At 40.3% G+C, this 20388-nt stretch overlaps 2 protein-coding genes across 3 annotated transcripts; both read left to right on the forward strand.

Moving 5' to 3' along the window:
* Positions 1-2005: 2005 nt before the first annotated feature.
* On the forward strand, positions 2006-5664 carry arl4ca (ADP-ribosylation factor-like 4Ca). The gene has a single exon (XM_063877980.1). It carries the CDS (start codon positions 2392-2394, stop codon positions 2974-2976), a length of 585 nt encoding a protein of 194 aa, XP_063734050.1. The 5' UTR covers positions 2006-2391; the 3' UTR covers positions 2977-5664.
* Positions 5665-9294: 3630 nt separating this feature from the next.
* aox6 (aldehyde oxidase 6) lies at positions 9295-20141 on the forward strand. 2 transcript variants are annotated; one of them, XM_063878177.1, is made up of 35 exons: positions 9295-9367; positions 9863-9920; positions 10125-10221; positions 10310-10418; positions 10932-11058; positions 11541-11602; positions 11772-11849; positions 12170-12250; positions 12396-12540; positions 12731-12823; positions 12950-13101; positions 13665-13758; positions 13840-13949; positions 14094-14278; positions 14397-14559; positions 14649-14726; positions 14812-14981; positions 15055-15181; positions 15443-15565; positions 16052-16148; positions 16349-16473; positions 16599-16732; positions 16877-16964; positions 17089-17175; positions 17257-17448; positions 17527-17754; positions 17864-17959; positions 18150-18278; positions 18415-18489; positions 18572-18624; positions 18701-18815; positions 18899-18964; positions 19269-19457; positions 19589-19756; positions 19865-20141. In XM_063878177.1, the coding sequence occupies exons 1-35, from the start codon at positions 9317-9319 to the stop codon at positions 19913-19915; spliced, it is 3996 nt and encodes a 1331-aa protein (XP_063734247.1). In that variant the 5' UTR covers positions 9295-9316; the 3' UTR covers positions 19916-20141. The 2 variants fall into 2 exon arrangements, with proteins under 2 accessions (XP_063734247.1, XP_063734246.1); XM_063878176.1 differs by having other exon boundaries at positions 17257-17754.
* The last annotated feature ends 247 nt before the right edge of the window (positions 20142-20388 follow it).

Here is a 20388-nt window from a genome sequence, read left to right on the forward strand (position 1 = left end):
TCCAGATTTTATTAAATTTTCCCCCCTTTTTGCGTCAGGTGAAGCACAGAGGGTTAACCTGCTTGTAGTAGGAGAAGCCTGTCCTGTTTTTTCTTTAACCTTTCTCAACATCTGCCAGCCGCTTGTCGTCTGTTACCTGAGGAACAACGAGGAGGAGTGGAATAAATTAGAGGTAAATAGGCCTCTTGTTTAATGGATGAGAAGATGTGTGGGCGGTGGGTGAGGAGACACATTCAGGAGCCTTGTTAGAAAGAAAGTGTATGAGATTATAAAAGCAGGATGTGTGTGTGCATGTGTACGCCCTGTTTATAATTCTTTTCATCGATCTCACACACTCTCATTAGCAGGGGGATCGATGGAGGAGGGCAAGGGGAACAATTAGTGTCAGTGTTGCTGCCTGTTTGTGTGTGTGTGTTCAGGGACTGCTTTAAGTTATTAGAGCCTCTGCAGGTGTTTTACTCCGTTTTTCAATATAATTAGACCGTGTTGCAGGTTGAATGTGTGTATATAGAGCAAACTTGCCTGCAAGGACACTAAAACCTGCTGAAATGGAAAGCAGTAGCCTTTATTTTAAACTAGAAACAGGTAAATATAAGAGAATAAATATTATGATCATCATTAGCATATTTTGTAATAATTCATCTTAATTATAACATGTTCATCTTGTTTTAAATTAAATTAAAGTGTGTTTTATCTTACATGTATTTTTTCCTTTTAGATTTTTTTATATTCCTCCTTTTATATTCAATTTTTTATATTTTTTCCTATATTTTAAAACACTTTTTGCTGCATTTTCTGTCTGAAAATTGCTGTAAAAATAAAGTTATAAATCATCTAACAGGAATCTGCCAATCAAGCCGGATCTGACCCCGCCCACACAGTCCAATGCGGAAGTAAATCATCCACAACAGGTGAACAACTCCTCCGTTTGTGTGTGTGTGTGTTTTGGGGGCTTTTAAGCTACATTAAAGTCAAGTTAACAGTAATTACACAGAAGAGTGTATTTACAGTCTGTATCCTGCACTATGAGTCACCCTCTATCTTTAGACCGTCGATTTGTACAAGAACAGTCTCCAAACACCAAAGAAAAACTTCAGAGGAGGACAGACAGGTGCTGTATGAACACAGACTTCACATCAATGTTGTTTTCACGTCCCCCAAATCTCCTAGCTCAATTTTATCATTTAAAAGTCTGACTCTAATGCAAAAACTCAAAAATGTGATGCAAAAATGGTTTAGTTTACTGTGATTGACGATGAGCGTATCCTGTTATGCAACACATTGCTGCCATCTAGCGGCAGTAACTTGCAATTACACCAAGCAAACATTTCTTTAAATTACATAATTACAACCATTTTTTATTTTGTCAAATGTTCTACTATTGCAATATTTGTATCCTCATCAGTGTATTTGACGTAGGACAAGGTTATTTTTCTCACAACTAAATAGTCTTTAAATTACCAATGACAGATAAAGTCCCTGATAAAATGCATTGACCTGTGAAAGCCTAAAGGATCTGTGAGTCGAACAATGTTCTTTCTTAAAGAAAGAGTAATTAAATAAAATAGATTAGAGTTGAGTATTATATTATGATACGAAATTAATATAAATACACTTATTACAAATATAGTTGAAAAAGTTTTGAAATAATACGTTTTGTCCTTTCACTTCTCATGCAAACATGGGGTCCTTACTGGTTCTTTGTCATACACACTTTTTTAATGGTTTATTATTATAAAAATACACAGCATTACCAGGCTGCAGTTTATATATTTCACCACGAAGTGTCAGACTTTAGCAGCTCATGCAGCTCAGTCAGTGCGCAGAGGAAACACTAAAACCGAAAACAGGAATGAATGATTTCCAAAATAAAACCCTCTCCAAGATGCTTTAGGCGGGTTTGCATCAGAACAGGAGAGGCTTTTATTTTTTAGGCACCATTGCTTAACCAGAGTCTTATTTTGTAGTCTTCTACCTCAGCTTGACGCATCTTTTCATGGCAACATTTAGAGGCTGATCCACGCGTCACACACCATCACTCGTGTTTGTCTGTGTGTGTTACTACATGAGGACAGCTGCTACGCACTTGGAGACACGATGTGACATTTGGCCACGCGTAATTTAGCGCATTTGGAGAGCTGTGCGCACTGTGAATGCACGGCTTTGCATGCGATGTTGTGATTGTCTGTGCGCCTGTTGGACTGAGTCCAAGGATGCTGCGGCTTATTTGGCTGCCGGAGTGCCACCGCGCAACACGGGGCTGCACCCTCCACATGTGCTGAGCAGGAGAAGCGCGGGTCAGGCGCGTTGTCACACCTTGTGATCTGATCGCACTATGGATCACTCCCGGGACATTTGAGCATCTCCTGCGTGTCCTTCCCAGGCTGCACCATGGGGAACAGCTTCACTAACCTGGGTGCCTTCCAGTCTTTGCACATAGTCATGCTCGGCTTGGACTCTGCGGGGAAAACCACCGTGCTGTACCGGCTCAAATTCAACGAGTTTGTCAACACGGTGCCCACCATCGGCTTCAACACAGAGAAGATCAGGCTGGGAGGTGCAGGGGCCTCTCGGGGCATCAGCTGCCACTTTTGGGACGTTGGGGGCCAGGAGAAGCTGCGGCCCCTGTGGAAGCCGTACAGCCGCTGCACGGACGGCATCGTGTACGTGGTGGACTCAGTGGACGCAGAGCGGCTGGAGGAGGCCCGCACCGAACTGCACAAGATCACGCGTTTCGCAGAGAACCAGGGCACCCCGCTGCTGGTCATCGCCAACAAGCAGGACCTGCCCCGGGCTCTGGATGTGGGGGAGATCGAGAGGCAGCTGGCCCTCTCAGAGCTCCCCCCCTCTACCCCCTACCACGTCCAGCCGTCCTGCGCCATCATCGGTGAGGGGCTGGAGGAGGGCATGGATAAACTGTACGAGATGATCGTGAAGAGGAGGAAGTCTCTGAAGCAGAAGAAGAAGAGGCAGTGATGGCGTAGAAATATATAGAACTTTACATTAGTATAAATACAGCTCTGGTTAAAATTAAGGGACCACTGGTTTTGCTATTAGGAAGGTGTTTTGAGTCAAATTAAAACATGTGTTTATTCTCTCAACAAATGACAACATTTCTCCCAAATTCTCCTTTTTGCTTTAAGGTCTAGTAAAAGTTTTTCAATTTTATTTTTCACTTTCTTACTTTAGCTTTTTATATTTATATAAATATTTACATATTTTTGATTATTTTATTGCTAATATTTTCTATAAATCTATATATTATTATATTATATTTTGTGGGAAAATGTTTTACGATTTATTTTAAAAATGTTACAATTTAGTAAAAAAAGTTTTGCATAATTGCATTGATTTATTTATGCAAATAATATCTTTAAATGACAATATTTTTGGGAAATGTGGGAGAAATGTCAATAGTTTAGAGAATAAAACCAAAATGTTAATTTACCTCGACCTTAAACCTAAAAAAAGGAACACAGTGGTTTCTTAATCTTTACCACAGCGATACATATAGCAGATATATAGAAAAAAAACACCATGAAGCATAAATATCATCATAGTCTCCATATATGACAGAAATATATTGATAGTGATGCTAAAACACATTGTCACTCTAATCTCAATAGGATATATGATTGTATATGAATGTTATAGAGGGACATAAAGAAAGAGAGCTGTCTAAACTCCATTTACCAACAATTGAATTGACAGAAAACAACCAAATCAGATATGAATGACAAAAACACAGACAATATAATCTTCTTGCCTTGAACAGTGTTAACCTGTAAACCTGTCTGACAGTGTCTCTATTGAGTCCCTGATGTAGAAATATACAAATAAGAGTTTTATTAGGGATACTTTATAGATAATATAACAAGACTGTTGTTAATGTGATGCTGAGAGATGGTGTTGCACCAAAGATGATTCCCAGAGCAGGCAAACCTCTTCCATCCATCCTCCATTTTTATTTGTTTCTGTGTGATTTTGACTGTTTCTCTCAGTCCATGACAAGCTTTTTATACTTTACATGAGCATTTAACTCTTTGCAAGACAATTTCTTCCAAGAAAAGTAACAACTAGTTGCATAATCTGAATTTGCTGCAGCATCAATTAATGCAAACTAATCTCCAGCTGCAGTTTGCTGCCAAATACTTGCACAGAGCGCATCCAGCAGCCATGAACAAAGCTTGATTTGTTGCAAACGTACATACAGGGTTATGAAAACCCAGATTAACGTAGCTATTTTTGCAGCATATGCTCATTGTAGGGTGACCGAAATGTGCAAACAGCCCAAAACATTCCATTAGGAGAAACGCACTGCAGCTTCAGAAGAGATGCAAATACAAAAAAGTGCCAAAACACATGAAAATGAAGACACCAACTTGACGAAACGTGCGCAGTGTTTACTGAGAGCGCTGCATAAACAAAAAGCTGCAAGAAGCTCAGAACCCTGGGGACACTAAAAAGGGATGCACACAGCTGGGACCGGAGAGCGTGTCGACTTTTGAGGATTATAGTATATTTAGCTACAGGTTAGCTACATTATCTAGCTAGCTACCAGCAGATTGGCAATAATATCTGAAGGAATCACATTGTTCAAATCAAACAGTAAAACATTTTAACAACAACACACAGCTTTAGGATCTCAGAACGTCACCGAGCGCTCCGGTCCCAGCTGCACTTCTGAGTGCAGGTGTTTCTTTTTTTGTGTTTTAGCACTTTTGTGTATTTATATCTGCATCGTTTCTGAAACTGCAGCATGTTCCTCCTAATGGAAATGGTTTGGGCTGTTGGCACACGTTTGCACCTGTCGGCCACCGTACATGTGAGCCAAATATGCAGGTGTAAAGACCAGTGCCATGGCTGGAAAGTGTCTTTTCATTCTTGTTTAAATAACCATTTTATCTCATAATAAGCCTCCAAACAAATGGACTTCAAATGCAAACTATGATTGTGCATTGTTAGCGTTTCACAAGGGGGAAATCACAGTGTAGTCGTGATTGTATGCGTCAGAAAGGGCAAAGTGTCTTCCTGTCACGATGAAACAAACAACAGGCTGGAACCTGTTCTGCTTCTCCCAAAACATGACTTCTCTTATTGAATGATATTTAATCATAAAGTGGTCTTCCAGTTGAGTTATAAAATAGTTATAAAGTTAAATGAGTACCTGTAATTCAGTCCACAACCCCGATAATGTAGCAGCTCGCAGAAAAGATAAAGAAAATTCACAGAAAATATGTCTTGTCTTACTGACAGGACTGTTGATTTCTCAGATGGAGTGATTTCTAATGCCGTGTTCACGTCAGAATAAAAAAAGGAAATGCTGCAGCTTCATTTTCACAAGATGATATGGATTTTAAATGATAAACTGCAGCATGTTTTCAGGTTGATTTGGTCATTTAATCTTTAAGAATGCTGAAAAAATGCCCTCTTATAATAACCACAAGGGGCAAGATATTTATTTCTTTTGAATATTATATTCCCAACATGGATCCGACGTGAACGTAGCATCTCTGAAGTAATCGGGCTGTTTTGAACATTGCATGACACACAATGTAAGTTATACAGTACAGTGTTACAGCCAATATACAGCAAGACCAAACAATGTGCCAAAAATGGGAAAAAAGTAAAGATATTTTTGGGATTAAAGTCTTTGTAATTTAACGTGTGTGTGTGTGTGTGTGTGTACTTTGTTTCTGAAGCTTCAGGGTGGGAGTTCCCAGCAGATAAGTGCCAGTTGTGTCTCTTGTTGTAAGTTGTCATTAAACAGGATTCACTTTATTACAATATAAAGTAAATTCTTCATATGACCCACTTTAGCAGCATGCTGGAACTTGTTTTTCATTATTATTCATCCCGGGGGAAATGGGGCTTTGCTCTATTTCTATTCAACTAAAACCAAAACGTTTAATAAAAATAGGAAGTAGAAAAAGTGAAAATATGCAACAAAAAACATGGAAATAAATTATGCAAGGAAACTAGATGTTCATGTTGTAAAAGAATCTGCCTTCAAACTATTTCCAGGAACCTGAAGAACATGTTTTCAGTCTCGAGACGAATTGACCTTCCCTCCCGTTTCTGCAGTGTCTAGTGCGTGACTTCTTAACCTCTTATTATTATGGTCTGTGAGACTGTAAGCCGCTGTCATGTCAAAGTGTAACCACTGACATGTGAAACTACTGTTATTTACTGGAAATTGCACCGTGTACTTTGTGTTCCTAGAATAAGACGTTTTATCTCTCCTCAGGGATTTAGGAGTCTGGAAGTAAAGGAGACATGTTTACTGTTTTTATCTGAATATAAGACGTATTTAAATCTCAGGAGCTGTGTTTGTGGACAAAACATCACTGGTTTAATCTAAAAAATCTGCTTTGATCGCTTACATTAGGACTTGCATGCAGCCTTATTGGTGGTCCAAGGTCAAAGCATTGTCTTACATTCACAGATTTCACATTTACACACAGGTTTTCCACCTTTTCACACAAATAACCTGTCAAATGTCTCCATTGAATTGCTATTTGACTAGCAAGCGAGACAAATCCATTTTTTTCCCTAAGCTTTTCTCGATCTTGATAAAGTTTAATCTCTGCCTTGCTTCTGTTTCGATGATTTGTCCCATAACACTGTCCTAAAAATAGCCACTGTTGCATATACATATGGAGAGAAAATCCCTGTATTCTGCACACAGTCAAAGCATTACAGACTCTACCCGTTTGTTTCAAGTGGTTTAATAGACAATTTGGAAATGAACTCTGCGTATTAAAATGCAAATTGTGCTGCAGATTGATCCAGTTAGTTTTGCATTTGAATTCATTCACACACACACACACACACACACACACACACACACACACACACACACACACACACACACACACACACACACACACACACACACACACACACACACACACAGTTCAGGCAGAGGATAATCCTGCTGAGTTTTCGGGGTGAACCCAGGGTCAGTGCTGACGTCACGCCACATTTAAAACACGTTCATTATCATTTTAATTGCAGGCTGAGAGGAGAGAGGGAGACTGAACGCTTCAAACTGAAAAATATCACTTATTTTTTTAAGCCAATTCAAGTCTATAAGAGTCTGTAGAGAAGAATAGATGTGTTCAGCTCAACATTTTGTAGCATTTCAACATTATTTTACGTTTCTTACAAAGCTCATTTAAAGTATATGGCAACCCAAAAGGGGACAAACTAAAAAATAGATAATTAAATAAATATAATTGTATATATTCTTCTAGAAAAACACATTTTTTAAAGTATCTAAATGTTTGAAAAAATATAACAAAACAAAAAATGAATGTTTAATATATAAATGTGAACAAAAAACTTTTGTCTTTTGGAAGTCAAGTTTAAAGGAACTGAAATCTCAAATAAGTCCAATCTAAATCCTTTTTAAGAAAGAAGATTTATCACTTTAATGACGGCTGTTAGGAGGAGCATGTCATTACCATGTTTAATTACACGGCACACCTCTGTAACCAAGAGGGCGGGACCCTCTCCCAAAGCAAGCTGGGAGTTGACAGAAATAACCCCCAGACTGTGTCATTGTGTTACATTATTTTAAGTTAATCTGTCTGGAGAGGATACCATCTCTCAAACTGATGTATGGCTATTTTATTGAAACTGTATTATAAACCAAGAAGGGCTTTATCATGATTGCTTAAACAAATATTGGTGTTGAGTTGAAAAACTGTAGAAATATCTTAATAGCTGCAAAATATCCAGAAAGAAAGTAATGCTAGAGGGGTAAAAGTCACATATCTGATCATATCTGCAGCAGGAAATAACAGGAGGAGGAGCAGGAGGTTAATTCCTGTTAACTGATGACAGATAATAATCAACTAAATCCCATCCCAGAATATGGGACAGAAATGGAAAAGCAAACCCCCACGAGCGCACAAATAAACAGAAATGTACATGAGCAGTTTGTTTTTACTGTACTCAATGTACACATTGAAAGTGAAGAAAGTGAAGAAAGCATCTGTGCATATAAAACATTTATAAAGAAAAGTGTTTATGACAAGGATCAACTGATTTAGTACTCAGTGACCTCACAGAAATCTAACCGGATATAATGATGAGGTGAAGACTTCCTGGAAGCTGCACAGTTTGTATTGTACATAAAGTGAGAGTCAAGCATTCATTAGTGACACAACATATTAATATAATATACAATCTATTTATTATATTTCTATTTGCAGTAAACTGACTGCTGATACTTTAGCGCCCTCTTGTGGGCACACTTAAGTCCTGCACCCTGTGTGACCATAAACTGCTTTACGTTGTTTCGCCTTAAAAATATAATATTATTATATGATAACAATGCATTATATTAACTCTGCAATAACATAACACATAAGGATGTTGTTTTTGTTGAAACACCTGTTCTGATTATGATAAATTGCACACTTTAATATGTACATTCTGGATTATATGTTACTATCAACTGAAAAAGGAACATACAAATATACTTTTTCTTGTTGTTTTTTGTTTTATACTCCACTTTCTGCATGTCAAAGCTCACCCACTTTATTAATATACGTCCTTAAGTCAGTATTTTTTATGTCTGATACAGATTTTCTCTCTAGGGTAGGGGAGAGATAAGATAGAAACTGTAATTTGATAATAACTGAGTCTTAAGAGCAATTCTTTTGGTATTTGTTTCTCATAAAACACAACTACATAACCTCAAAACCTGACACAGATTGATCGTTACATGCCGAGCACAATGCAGGTTAATTATTAAATGAAATTAAATGAATTACATAACATGCTGCAGAGGAAGGGGCCTCTACAGCAATGATTACACTTTTAAAATGCTCCAAAACCCTAGAATAACAGCGAATGTAATTATATATTTCCAGAGTGAATAATAATAACGTTTTCCAGTTATATTGTTGCCAATTTAGTGTCTGAAAAAGTATGTCAATTGTGTTTAAGGTTGCAGGTCCTTTGAGGTCAGAGGTGGGCGTTTGTTGATCAAGTCAGAGAGCAGCGGCAGTCCAGTTAGAAACCGGAAGTTAACTGAGAATGAATCCAAAATAAAAGCATCAGGTTTTCACTTATAACGCTCATCCAAAAGATACAATTATTTCACAAAATCGCATTCAACACATCAAATACAGTTTGAAAGTACATTGAAATAGTCACATCTTAAAATACCAGTGTTATACTTTGACCAAATTAACGTATTTTCCGTTTTGTTTTATTTTGAAAGTCCAGTTAGGCAAAAGTTGTGTTTTATTCAGACTGACTTTATTTTTATAGTGTTGACAACGTCGTCTCTTTCACTTTGAAGATGTCTGCAGGTGAAGGAGATATGTTGTGCTTTTTTATCAACGGAAAAAAGGTACGTTTTAGCATTTCATAATAATAAGTCTGAGCTGTTAGCCAGTCGTTTTTTCAGCTGAAGTCTGTCAGAAATGCTGCACAGTTTTCACAAACGTCAAAAGTTGTATTTTCGTCTCATAAAACAGTGTGAGGGGTATGGAAAATAGAAAATAGACATTTAAATTAAAAATAAAAGTCGTTTTTTAAGTCATAAACTCGTGTTGCACTGCAAACGGTGATGGAAAATTACAGCAACAAAAACAGCCATAACATTAGATTGCATTATATTACATGAGATTAGATTAGATGAAATGTATTGATCTCAGATTGGGAAATTATATTGTTATAAGCAGCAGAATTTTGCAAAAGGCATTGCACACGACTTTTGTCTCAACTGGATTCTGTTTTCTGGCACTGTGGGATTTGGTTTTCAACTATTGAATGCATGTGTGATTTCTTTCTTCATATGCAAATTGAGTTTATTAAGATAAGTATTGCTTCTTTTGTTGAACAGGTAACAGAGAAGCATGCCGACCCTGAGACCATGCTGCTGTCCTTCCTCAGGGAGAAGTGTATCCTTCAGACCAGCTTTAAATCCACTATAACACTTTTTATTTTGGGGACTACACACACATACACAAACACAAATACAAACTATAACCCTGTTGTGCAATACACAGGATTCTGTAATACATTTTACAATGCATGGGTAGTTATTTGATTTGAGTCTATTAGTGTGCTTGCATCTTGGTTATTTCCCTTGACGGTGCCTGCAGTGAGGTTAACGGGAACAAAGTCTGGCTGCGGGGGTGGTGGCTGCGGGGCGTGCACTGTCATGGTGTCCCGCTACCAACCCGCCACCAAAACCATCATGTATCCTTTCTGATAACAAAGGAGGACCATGGGGGTGTATTCAAAGGTTTTCTGCAGAAGAGTCAGTTTCCCTTCACCCTACTTTCAGGCATTTCTCAGCGAACGCCTGCCTGCTGCCGCTCTGCACGCTGCAGGGGGCTGCCGTCACCACGGTGGAGGGAATCGGCAGCACCAAGAGCCGCATCCACCCAGTGCAGGTCAGTGAGGGACGCCTTGCTCATGTCCGCCTCAACATTAAGTGCAGAGGGAGAAGAGAGGGATCATTTGTATCTAAAATCTGAATAATGTCACATCTCTTTTTGACTTTCTATGGCTGCTTGGATTTCTTCACTTGTGTTCTTGGTCCTTTTTCCCTCTGTTTATCATTTAAAGCCATCTTTAAGAAGAATGTCATTTCTGCTGATGCACTCTGAACCGAACTAACTTTGTGAAACAATACCACGCAATAAAAGTGTATCATAAACTCAAGTCAGTCAACCTCTCCTCAGAATGCACTATTGCACAAGCAGCAGGAAGTTGCCATGAAGATAGTGTATGTTTGCAGAACTGTTTCCTCCATTTCCCAAATTTTAATAACACACATGCACGTTACACCACAGTAAATGCCTCTAGATGTACAGCCCCAAACACACTTCACTTTTAATGCAAAACACACTTTCGTCAAGGAAGAAATGTATGTCTTTTTTTTATTAATGCTGTGTTTTTTTTAGGAGCGCATAGCGAAGGCTCACGGCTCTCAGTGCGGTTTCTGCACTCCGGGGATGGTGATGTCGATGTACACGCTGCTGAGGAACAAACCTCAGCCCAGCATGGAGGACATCACACAGCACCTTGCCGGTCTGTCGATGTTTTTTATTACTAAATATAATTCATCTACTCTAAAGTCTAGAGAGCCTGGGTTCTAGTTTCAGACAGATGGTGTGAAGAGGGGCTCTGAGCCCAGGCAGTATGAGAAAAATAAAGAGCTTTTTGAAGATTAAAGCATGTAAACATGTCACAGTAGAGACACTAAATACAAATATGAACCTGGAAATGAGCACTGTTTTAAAATACAACACACAACAATGATTACATGTTAAAAGCACTGTGAATTTTTATCTGTGATTTGGCAAACGGTTGCCAGCATGCATTTGTTGAGAAACACCAAAATAATGATAAAATGTGCACGTTTCAAGGTTGGAAGTACTACTGTTTTTATAGTGAGTTTTCTGAAGTCACTTAAATATTTCTACATGTTTTCTTTAGTGCCTTGTTCATATTCCACAAACAAGTGTCTTTAATCTGACATGCAGCGTCTTTGTGTGTTTTTGTTCTTCCAGGAAATCTGTGTCGCTGTACTGGATACCGGCCCATTATCGACGGCTGCAGGACTTTCTGCCCGGTACAAAGCTCATCTCTACGGCAAAAATAAATGACATAATTCAGTTCATGCGCGACTGCAATGTAATGTGTGATGGCAAAAACAACAACAACAAAAAACAACTGGTGCAGTAAACTCGGGTGAATCATTTTGATGCATTTTAGTGATAGGTTTTTGCTTTTACCAACAGGAAGCAAACTGCTGTCAAGCTAATGGAGCCGGAGACTGTTGCCTCAATGGAGAGGAAAACACTGAGGATGCAGAACGTGTGAGTTAAAGTTATTTTAATTTACATTTTCTTTTGGTTTTATTTCATTGGATTTATTTTAGTTAAATGCAAATACTTTTTTATTATTTTATTATATTTTATATTGTTTATTATTGCATTTTCAGAAACGTTCGAAACAGAACATGCACAACAAAATAAACTCAAAATAAACTAAATTAAAACGTGCTTTTATTATGCCATTTATTTTTCTCTGGGTGAGAATTCTTCTTTTACTTCCCACACCATTCCTATAATCGTGCCATGGTGTCCCATGTATCCCATTAAATGCTTGCTCTTCCTCCTCTCTCATTGTTCTGCAGGAAAAGCCACAGTTGTTTAACAAGGACGAGTTTCTTCCTCTGGACCCGACGCAGGAGCTCATCTTTCCTCCTGAACTGATCGTAAGTCACAAGATGTTTTTCACGCTACGAGAAGTCAACATTTAACCTCCTGCTTGCAGTGTTTACTTACAGAGGGTCATTCCAGTTTGTGTTCATCATGTCTTTGCCATTAATCTGCAGCATTAAAATGCCACTTTCTCCACAGCTGATGTCAGAGACGGCGAGCCCTCAGAGCCTCACCTTCCAGGGGGAGAGGATGCGCTGGGTGTCCCCCTCCTCCCTGCAGGAGCTGCTGCAGCTGAAGACCAGGAACCCTGCAGCTCCTCTGGTGATGGGGAACACAAACATAGGTGAGATTTAATTTGAAGTTGATCAGACTTTCTTCACATTTTTGTGTTTTTCACACAAACTGTGGTTCTATTTTAGTAAGCAACAAAGTGAAAATACTTCAGGTAAAAATATATATTCAGATTATAAACTTCTGATATTCTATTCTACATTATTGTCCCAAGTTTACCTATACTCTGTTTTTTGTTGAAGGTCCGGATATAAAGTTTAAAGGCGTCGTGCACCCGCTGATCATCTCTCCAACCAGAGTGAAGGAGCTGTTTGAGGTCACTCAGACTCCACTCGGTGGGTAAAACACGTTTATAATTACTTTTGAAAGTAAATATCGTTTAGATTATAATCCTGCCTGCCAGTGCAGAATATATAGGTACAATAGGTTGTTTGTTTCTGAACCCCCATGCATCTTTTCAGGTGTTTGGGTGGGGGCGGGATGCAGCCTCTCTGAGCTTCAGTCTCTCCTGGAGAAGCTGCTTCTTCAGAGTCCGCAGGAGAAAACTGAGCTGTTCAGAGCTCTGATCCGACAGCTGGGGAACCTGGGGAGCCAGCAGATCCGTAACGTTGCTGTAAAAACACTTTACTCATTTGTTATGTAGTATCAGAGAAATATCAGTCCTTCCATTTAGAGGAACTTTTTTTTCAGTTTTTGTTTCCGTTTCATTATGCAAACATATTAGAGTCGGAGGATGAAACCCTCTTTATTGTCACATACATGCACACAGCAGAGCACACACAGTGAAATTTGACCTCTGCATTTAACCCATCCTAGTACGAGGAGCAGTGGGCAGCTACCGTGCAGCGCCCGGGGAGCAATGGGGAGGGGGGATTGGAGGTGTCCGGTGCCTTGCTCAAGGGCACCACAGCAGGGCCTAGGAGGTGAACTGGGACCTCTCCAAGTAGCAGTCCACTTTCCATATTTCAAGTCTGTTTGGGGACTTGAACCGGCAACCCTACGATTCCCAGTCTAAGCCCCTACTGACTGAGCCACTGCTGGACAATATTCACACTTTTGTCAATTATCTTCCATTCAGGTTTATCTACAAAGCCAGTACAAAGAAAGAAAACATGAAGGAGATCTATAGAAATGGAAATAACTGAAGAGGTTTTCTTTTTAATTTTGAACGTTTAGTCTCTTGGAGGCAACATCATGAGCGCGTATCCAAACTCAGACCTGAACCCTGTCTTAGCTGCTGGGAACTGCAGAGTGAGCGTCATTTCTAACGGTGAGTAGATTTCTGTTGTGCGCAGTTTAAACTGTCTAAAAATGAAGATTCATATCAGACACTTTTACTCCTTTTGACCAGGAGGAAGACGAGAGGTTCCTCTGGATCAAAACTTCTTTGTGAGCTTCGGTAAAACCATCCTGAAGCCAGAGGAGATTCTTCTTTCTGTCTTTATTCCCTTCTCCAGGAAGGTAGGCATATATTTTCTTAAAGAGCTCCTCAAAAATATTGCTCTCAAGCTTTAATTTTGTGTGCTCAAATACACAATGCATGGGTTCCCTTTGTTTGTAACCGCTGATTAAAAGGTTAAATATCTCCTCTGTGTGTTCCTGCAGGGGGAGTTTGTCCGAGCTTTCCGGCAGGCTCCCAGGAAGGAGAGCAGCTTCTCCACGCTGACCACCGGGATGAGGGTGTTCTTCTCCGAGGGGTCACAGGTGGTGCAGGACATTAGTATTTACTACGGAGGGATGGGACCCACCACTGTTAGCGCCTCCAAAACCTGCCAGGCTATCATCTCGAGGTGTTTGATTATTAGAAGTAGACCAGCAGGATTTTTCTTTCCTCAGTTTCCAACTTTCTTTTTGTCTTTCTTAAGTTCGAAATCTTTAATTTCTTTAATAAATAAGTTGTTCCTTCAGGCGTTGGGACGACGAGACACTGAGCCGGGCTTATGACATCCTGCTGGAGGAGTTGGTGCTCCCTTCTTCGGCTCCTGGAGGAAAGGTGGAGTTTCGTCGCTCTTTGACTCTCAGCTTCCTCTTCAAGTTCAACCTGGAGGTCCTGCAGAATCTCAGAGACATGGTAGGACAAGGCACTGATAAAAAACATACTTTAATCCCTCAAATGTACATTTATACAAGAGACCAGTAAGATATGTATTCTGTGTGCAGAATGTGATTACAGATAAGGTTCCTGAGAAAATGCAGCCTCTCCCTAAAGAGATCAAACCCAGCCTGCAGGAGTTCCAGGTGAGACATTTCATTTATTCTAAAGCATTTCACACTTGGATAATCCACTTTGAATACGCAAACCTGACTTCTTCTTCTTCTTCAGCATGTGTCAAAGAGCCAGAGCGAGCAGGACCCTGTGGGGCGTCCCATAATGCATCGCTCCGCCCTCAGCCATGCCACAGGAGAGGCGGTTTACTGCGATGACATCCCAACAACAGACGGGGAGCTGTTCCTCGCTCTGGTCACCAGCTCTCGAGCCAAGGCTAAAATCACGTAAGGAAAAAGGGACGCCGATGTCTGACTCCATTTTTGTTTTCCTGCATCGTTTTCAAACTTTTACTTTTAGAGGGCTGGATGTGAGCGAGGCGCTACTGCTTCCCGGTGTTGTGGATGTCATCACAGTCAAAGACATTCCTGGAAAGAAAGTCAAGGAAATGTTCGGGTATGAAGAGGAGCTGCTTGCTGAGAGCGAGGTACAGTGTGAGCATGTGCACTACTCTTTGTAATGGTGTGTGTACACATTTTCAAATGCTTTTTATTTTATTTTGAAGGTACAACTTAGCAAACAGTGAAATTGATTGACTTTAAACACTGATGTCAAATCATTTACACTCAAGTCTTACACTCTCTATACTAATACAACTGTGTAGATCCTTAAAAAAGCTAATCGGGAAGTGCTTTAATTTACAGACCCCCCCATGTTTTTATGAACTGATTAAGTGCTTTCTGGGCAGGTGTCCTGCGTGGGGCAGATGGTGTGTGCGGTGCTCGCTGATACGAGGGCTCACGCCAGAAGAGGAGCAGCGGCGGTGAAGGTCGGGTACGAAGACCTGCCGGATCCCATCTTCACCGCAGAGGTGTGTGGAGTCCAGATTGACTGACATGTAACAAATCCAACCCTAGATGCACTTTTTCTTTGGATTTAGCACAACATGTAATCGGGTGTTGTGCCTCCTTTTTTGGGAAATGATGGCATAAAAGCAGAGTAACGTTTGTTTAAGATTATGGAGAAGATAAACAGAAAAAGTCCTAGTTAAGGACGTAAAAGTACGTATAGAAAATAGAAATGCTTTCTGTTGAATAAAATTCCATAAATTGGGTTACTTTAGGGTAACTGCCTTTTTGTTTATCATTCATATTTTTCTAAATGACTTACGGAATAACATTAAGCTGGAATTGATTTTATAATAATAGTGCTTATAGGATTATTGCCTGTCAGCAGATGTATCTAGATCCATTTAGAATATTTTGAAGAAGTTGTAAATCGATTCAAAAGTCTTAGAAGATACATTAATACATTTCCCCCGCTTCAAGTCATTATTTTCCACTCGTTATTGTGACAGGAAGCCATTGAGAAGTCGTCTTTCTACAAGCCTCTGAGGATCATCGAGAGAGGAAATGTGACCGAAGCGTTTAAGACTGTGGATCAGATTCATGAAGGTATCTGTATGACAGGAGACTGTTGCACTTGATGACTATTTTAAGTTTTTGTATCGTTATTTTATTATCATGTTTTAAGTGTTCAACTTATTCCATTTATTTTTCAGGTTTGCCTGAATTATTTGGGTGACTACTTTTGTTTTTGTATATTTGTTTCCAAAGTGTTTGTACGTCACTGTGTTTTCTAATTGCTTCCACAGGAGAGTTTAGGATGGGAGGTCAAGAGCATTTCTACATGGAGACGCAAAGCATGCTCGTAGTTCCCGTTGGAGAGGAGACTGAGTTCAACGTTTACGTCTCCACTCAGGCTCTGACAATGATTCAGGTACACAGACATTTTGATGATTTTAAGACCGTTAGTGATCATCCAAACATTTTTAGGGGCTTTGAGTTTAAGGTTTAGTTCACCTCAAAACCAATGATGGCTTTCTCTCATTTTCCTGGGCGCAGCACGCTATAGCGGAGACGTTGGGTATCCCATCCAACAGAGTCACCTGTCGCGTCAAACGGATCGGTGGAGCTTTCGGAGGGAAGGTCACAAAAACAGAGATACTGGCTTGTATTACGTCTGTGGCTGCGTGGAAGTAAGTCACAATAAAAGACAACAGCATCAGAAACGATCAGTTTGATTCAAAACCAATTAGTGTATTGAAATGAAACCAAAAAACGGTGTGAGGCTGAAATTCTTCTTTTTATTTATTTTAATGGCTTTGAATGTTTCTGTCTAGGACTAATCGTGCAGTGCGCTGTGTTTTGGAGCGAGGAGAGGACATGTTGATCACAGGAGGCCGCCATCCTGTCATCGCCAAATACAAGGTAATAAAAAACACTTGCCAGACGCTGAAGCTTGTTACTGCTTGCAGCTTTAATCAGAAGTTTGATGGATCCCGCATTGTGAATGTTTTCAGGAAAAGTGATAAAATATTGGGGGTTTTTTCAGGTGGGTTTCATGCATGATGGGAGGATCGTGGCGGCAGATATCCAGTACTACATCAACGCTGGAAACACTGTGGATGAATCTGTTCTGGTGCGTAACATCCGTTCACATTTATTTTCCAAATAAACACAGAAAATGTAACCCTCGATTTTCTCCTTCTCCTTCTGGCAGGTAGTCGAGAAGATTCTGCTCCACTTTGACAACGCCTACAACATCCCCAACCTGCGGGGCCGCGGTGCCGCCTGCAGGACCAACCTGCCCTCCAACACCGCCTTCAGGGGCTTCGGCGTACCGCAAGGCCTCATGGTCCTGGAGAACATGATCAATGACGTGGCCGTGGTGCTGGGACGCTCTGCAGACCAGGTCATAATCCTTTCAATATGCTTAGTATTAATCATCAGTGGTTCAATCCCTAATTCCTGTTTTCAAATTGTGCATCAGATCCGGGAGATTAACATGTACGAGGGTCCGTCGATGACTCACTACAAGTTTACGTTCAGCCCGGAGAACCTGCGCCGCTGCTGGCAGGAGTGTAAGGAGAAGTGTGAGTACAGCGCCCGCCGCGGCGCCGTGCAGCAGTTCAACCTGCAGCACCGCTGGAGGAAGAGAGGCATGGCCATCGTCCCTGTCAAATTTGGGATTGCATTTTCGGAAGGCTTCTTAAACCAGGTCAGTTTGGTCTTTTTTTGTCCCTTGGGAGGTTATCCTTATCATGTTTTGTATCAGTACATCTCTTAATATACGGCGATAGTGATTGTGTGCTTGTTTGTGTGTTAAGGCTGCAGCTTTGGTGCACATCTATAAAGACGGCTCTGTTCTGGTCTCTCACGGTGGGACGGAGATGGGTCAGGGGCTGCACACTAAGATGCAACAGGTACAGGAAGTTCTTCAGTGCGAGTGAAAAAGAGTCGCAATTAGTGAAATCTGCCTGCAGTAATACAGGAAATCACATGACAAAAAAGGTTGCAAAGAAGTTTTCATATGCTGTTGATTTAAAGTTTTAATAAAGGATCTAAATTAGATTGGATCCTTTCCTCTCGGTTCTGTTTCCTGTTTCCTGTCAGGTTGCGAGTCGGGAGCTCCACATCCCGACCTCTAAGATCTACATCAGTGAGACCAGCACCAACACCGTGCCCAACACCTGCCCGTCCGCTGCGTCCTACGGCACGGACGCCAACGGCATGGCAGTGAAGGTCACCTCACTTTCTGTTTAAAAAAAAGATAATGTAATCAAAGTCTCTAAATTAAACCGTTTAGTTGTAAACTTTATTTTATATATAGTGGTCACTAAGGTGTTCACGTGTATTATTTTCTGTTTTCTGTTTTCAGGATGCCTGCCAGATTCTGTACCAGCGACTGGAGCCAATCAGGAAGAAGGACTCCAATGGATCATGGGAGAGCTGGGTACAATTGTATAAGAATGGAAAACATGAATTATCAAATGAATGGTTTGATACACCTAATAACCTCTTCTATTTGTTCTCAGATCATGGCCGCATTTTTGGAGAAAATCAGTTTATCAGCAACTGGATTCTACAGGTACAACTTCAAATGTTTTGTTATTTCTATTTATGTATTTATAAACTGACGGTAACACATCCCTGTGTGTCCTCAGAGGTCCGGACCAGTACATGGACTGGGAGAAGATGGAGGGGCAGCCGTACACTTACTTCACCTTCGGAGTGTGTTGCTGTGAGGTGGAGCTGGACTGCCTCACAGGCGACTACAGGGTCAGAAGTCAAACACCTTGTTTCATATTGACAGAGGAAAATCTACAAAATAAATAAATAACTTTGTGGGTTTTATCCTGCAGACGGTGAGGACAGACATTGTGGCGGACATCGGGAAAAGTGTGAACCCGTCAATGGACATCGGCCAGGTGAGTGGTGTTTTATATTTTCCAACATGCTTTTTTCTTGAGATTAATCTCGGTGGTTTTCATTTATTTTTATTCTATTTTTTTATTTTAAACAAAGCAATAAAGGTTAGTTAAGATATCCTTTCTATATAGTTTTAGATGACTAACAATATTTTTTTGGTTTGCAACAATAGTTAGTCAGAGTTAACAAATGTATTTTATATGTGTTTTTTTGTGTTGTCCATTTCCCCTTTTTTCATGACTGTTTCACATCTTTTTTGCCTCCTCCTCCCTTGCTTTCCTGTCTCCTCCCTCCTCTCCTCAGATTGAAGGAGCCTTCATGCAGGGTCTGGGTCTGTACACTCTGGAGGAGTTGAAATTTTCCCCCGCCGGGCTCCTGTACACTCGCGGTCCGTCTCAGTATAAGATCCCGGCAGTGTGCGACGTGCCGCTTCACTTCAACGTCTACTTGCTGTCCGACTCTGACAACTCCCACGCCATCTATTCCTCGAAGGTCAGAGGTCATCATGCACAGACTTCTGTTTTCTTGGTTTTTGTCTGTTAATGTATATATCTTCTTACTTTTTCTGATGTGTTTTCTTCAATTATTAAAACCATAAATGTCCCTGGTGTTTGGTTCCGCAGGGTATTGGAGAACCCATCCTCTTCCTGGGCAGTACTGCGTTCTTCGCCATCAAAGACGCTGTGTCTGCAGCTCGCTCTGACTCCGGGTTATATGGCCCGTTTTCTCTAAACAGCCCTGCAACTCCGGAGAGGATCTGCCTCGCCTGCGCCTCCCCGTTCACTCAGAAGGTAAAAACTGCAGAAATACTGGTGTAATTACACAGAAAGTGTTTGTTTTATATTGTATCTGCTTCATGGTGTGATTTTTTTGGGGTTTGTGTTTTATTTTCTTCCCAGATTCCAGCCAGTAAACCAGGATCTTTCACACCGTGGGCCTTAAACATCTGAAAATCAACCTGCTTGTTTATTTGTACTCTAAATGCTAAAGCAGTGCAATGAATGCAGCAGACAATAATGTAGTTATTCAGTTATGCTTTTAATACCGTCTCTGTTCATTTAAAAAAAGTAGTTGTATTGGTACAGTGTTATTGCAATACATTTCATTATTTGCACTGGCTCAGCCTACAGTATCACTATTTCAATAGAATAATAAATAATGAAACACAACAACAAATTATTGTTTCCTCTTTACTTATTCATTAGCTGTACACAACCGTTTTATGACTGATTCCTGTTAAAGACAGCTGAAACTTCAGATTTAGGTTTTTAGGTTTGAGTTCTGATACACACAGCTTTTAGTCATATTGTTTTTTATTTTGGCTGACATCAAATCAGAGTGGGACACAGAAACACATGTAGCCAGTGAATGGCATTATCAAATAAAAATGCAAGTGATGTGGATGTGACATAATATTTGTACA

Source organism: Eleginops maclovinus, chromosome 24 (genome assembly GCF_036324505.1).
Source record: "Eleginops maclovinus isolate JMC-PN-2008 ecotype Puerto Natales chromosome 24, JC_Emac_rtc_rv5, whole genome shotgun sequence".
Taxonomy (NCBI): Eukaryota; Metazoa; Chordata; class Actinopteri; order Perciformes; family Eleginopidae; genus Eleginops; species Eleginops maclovinus.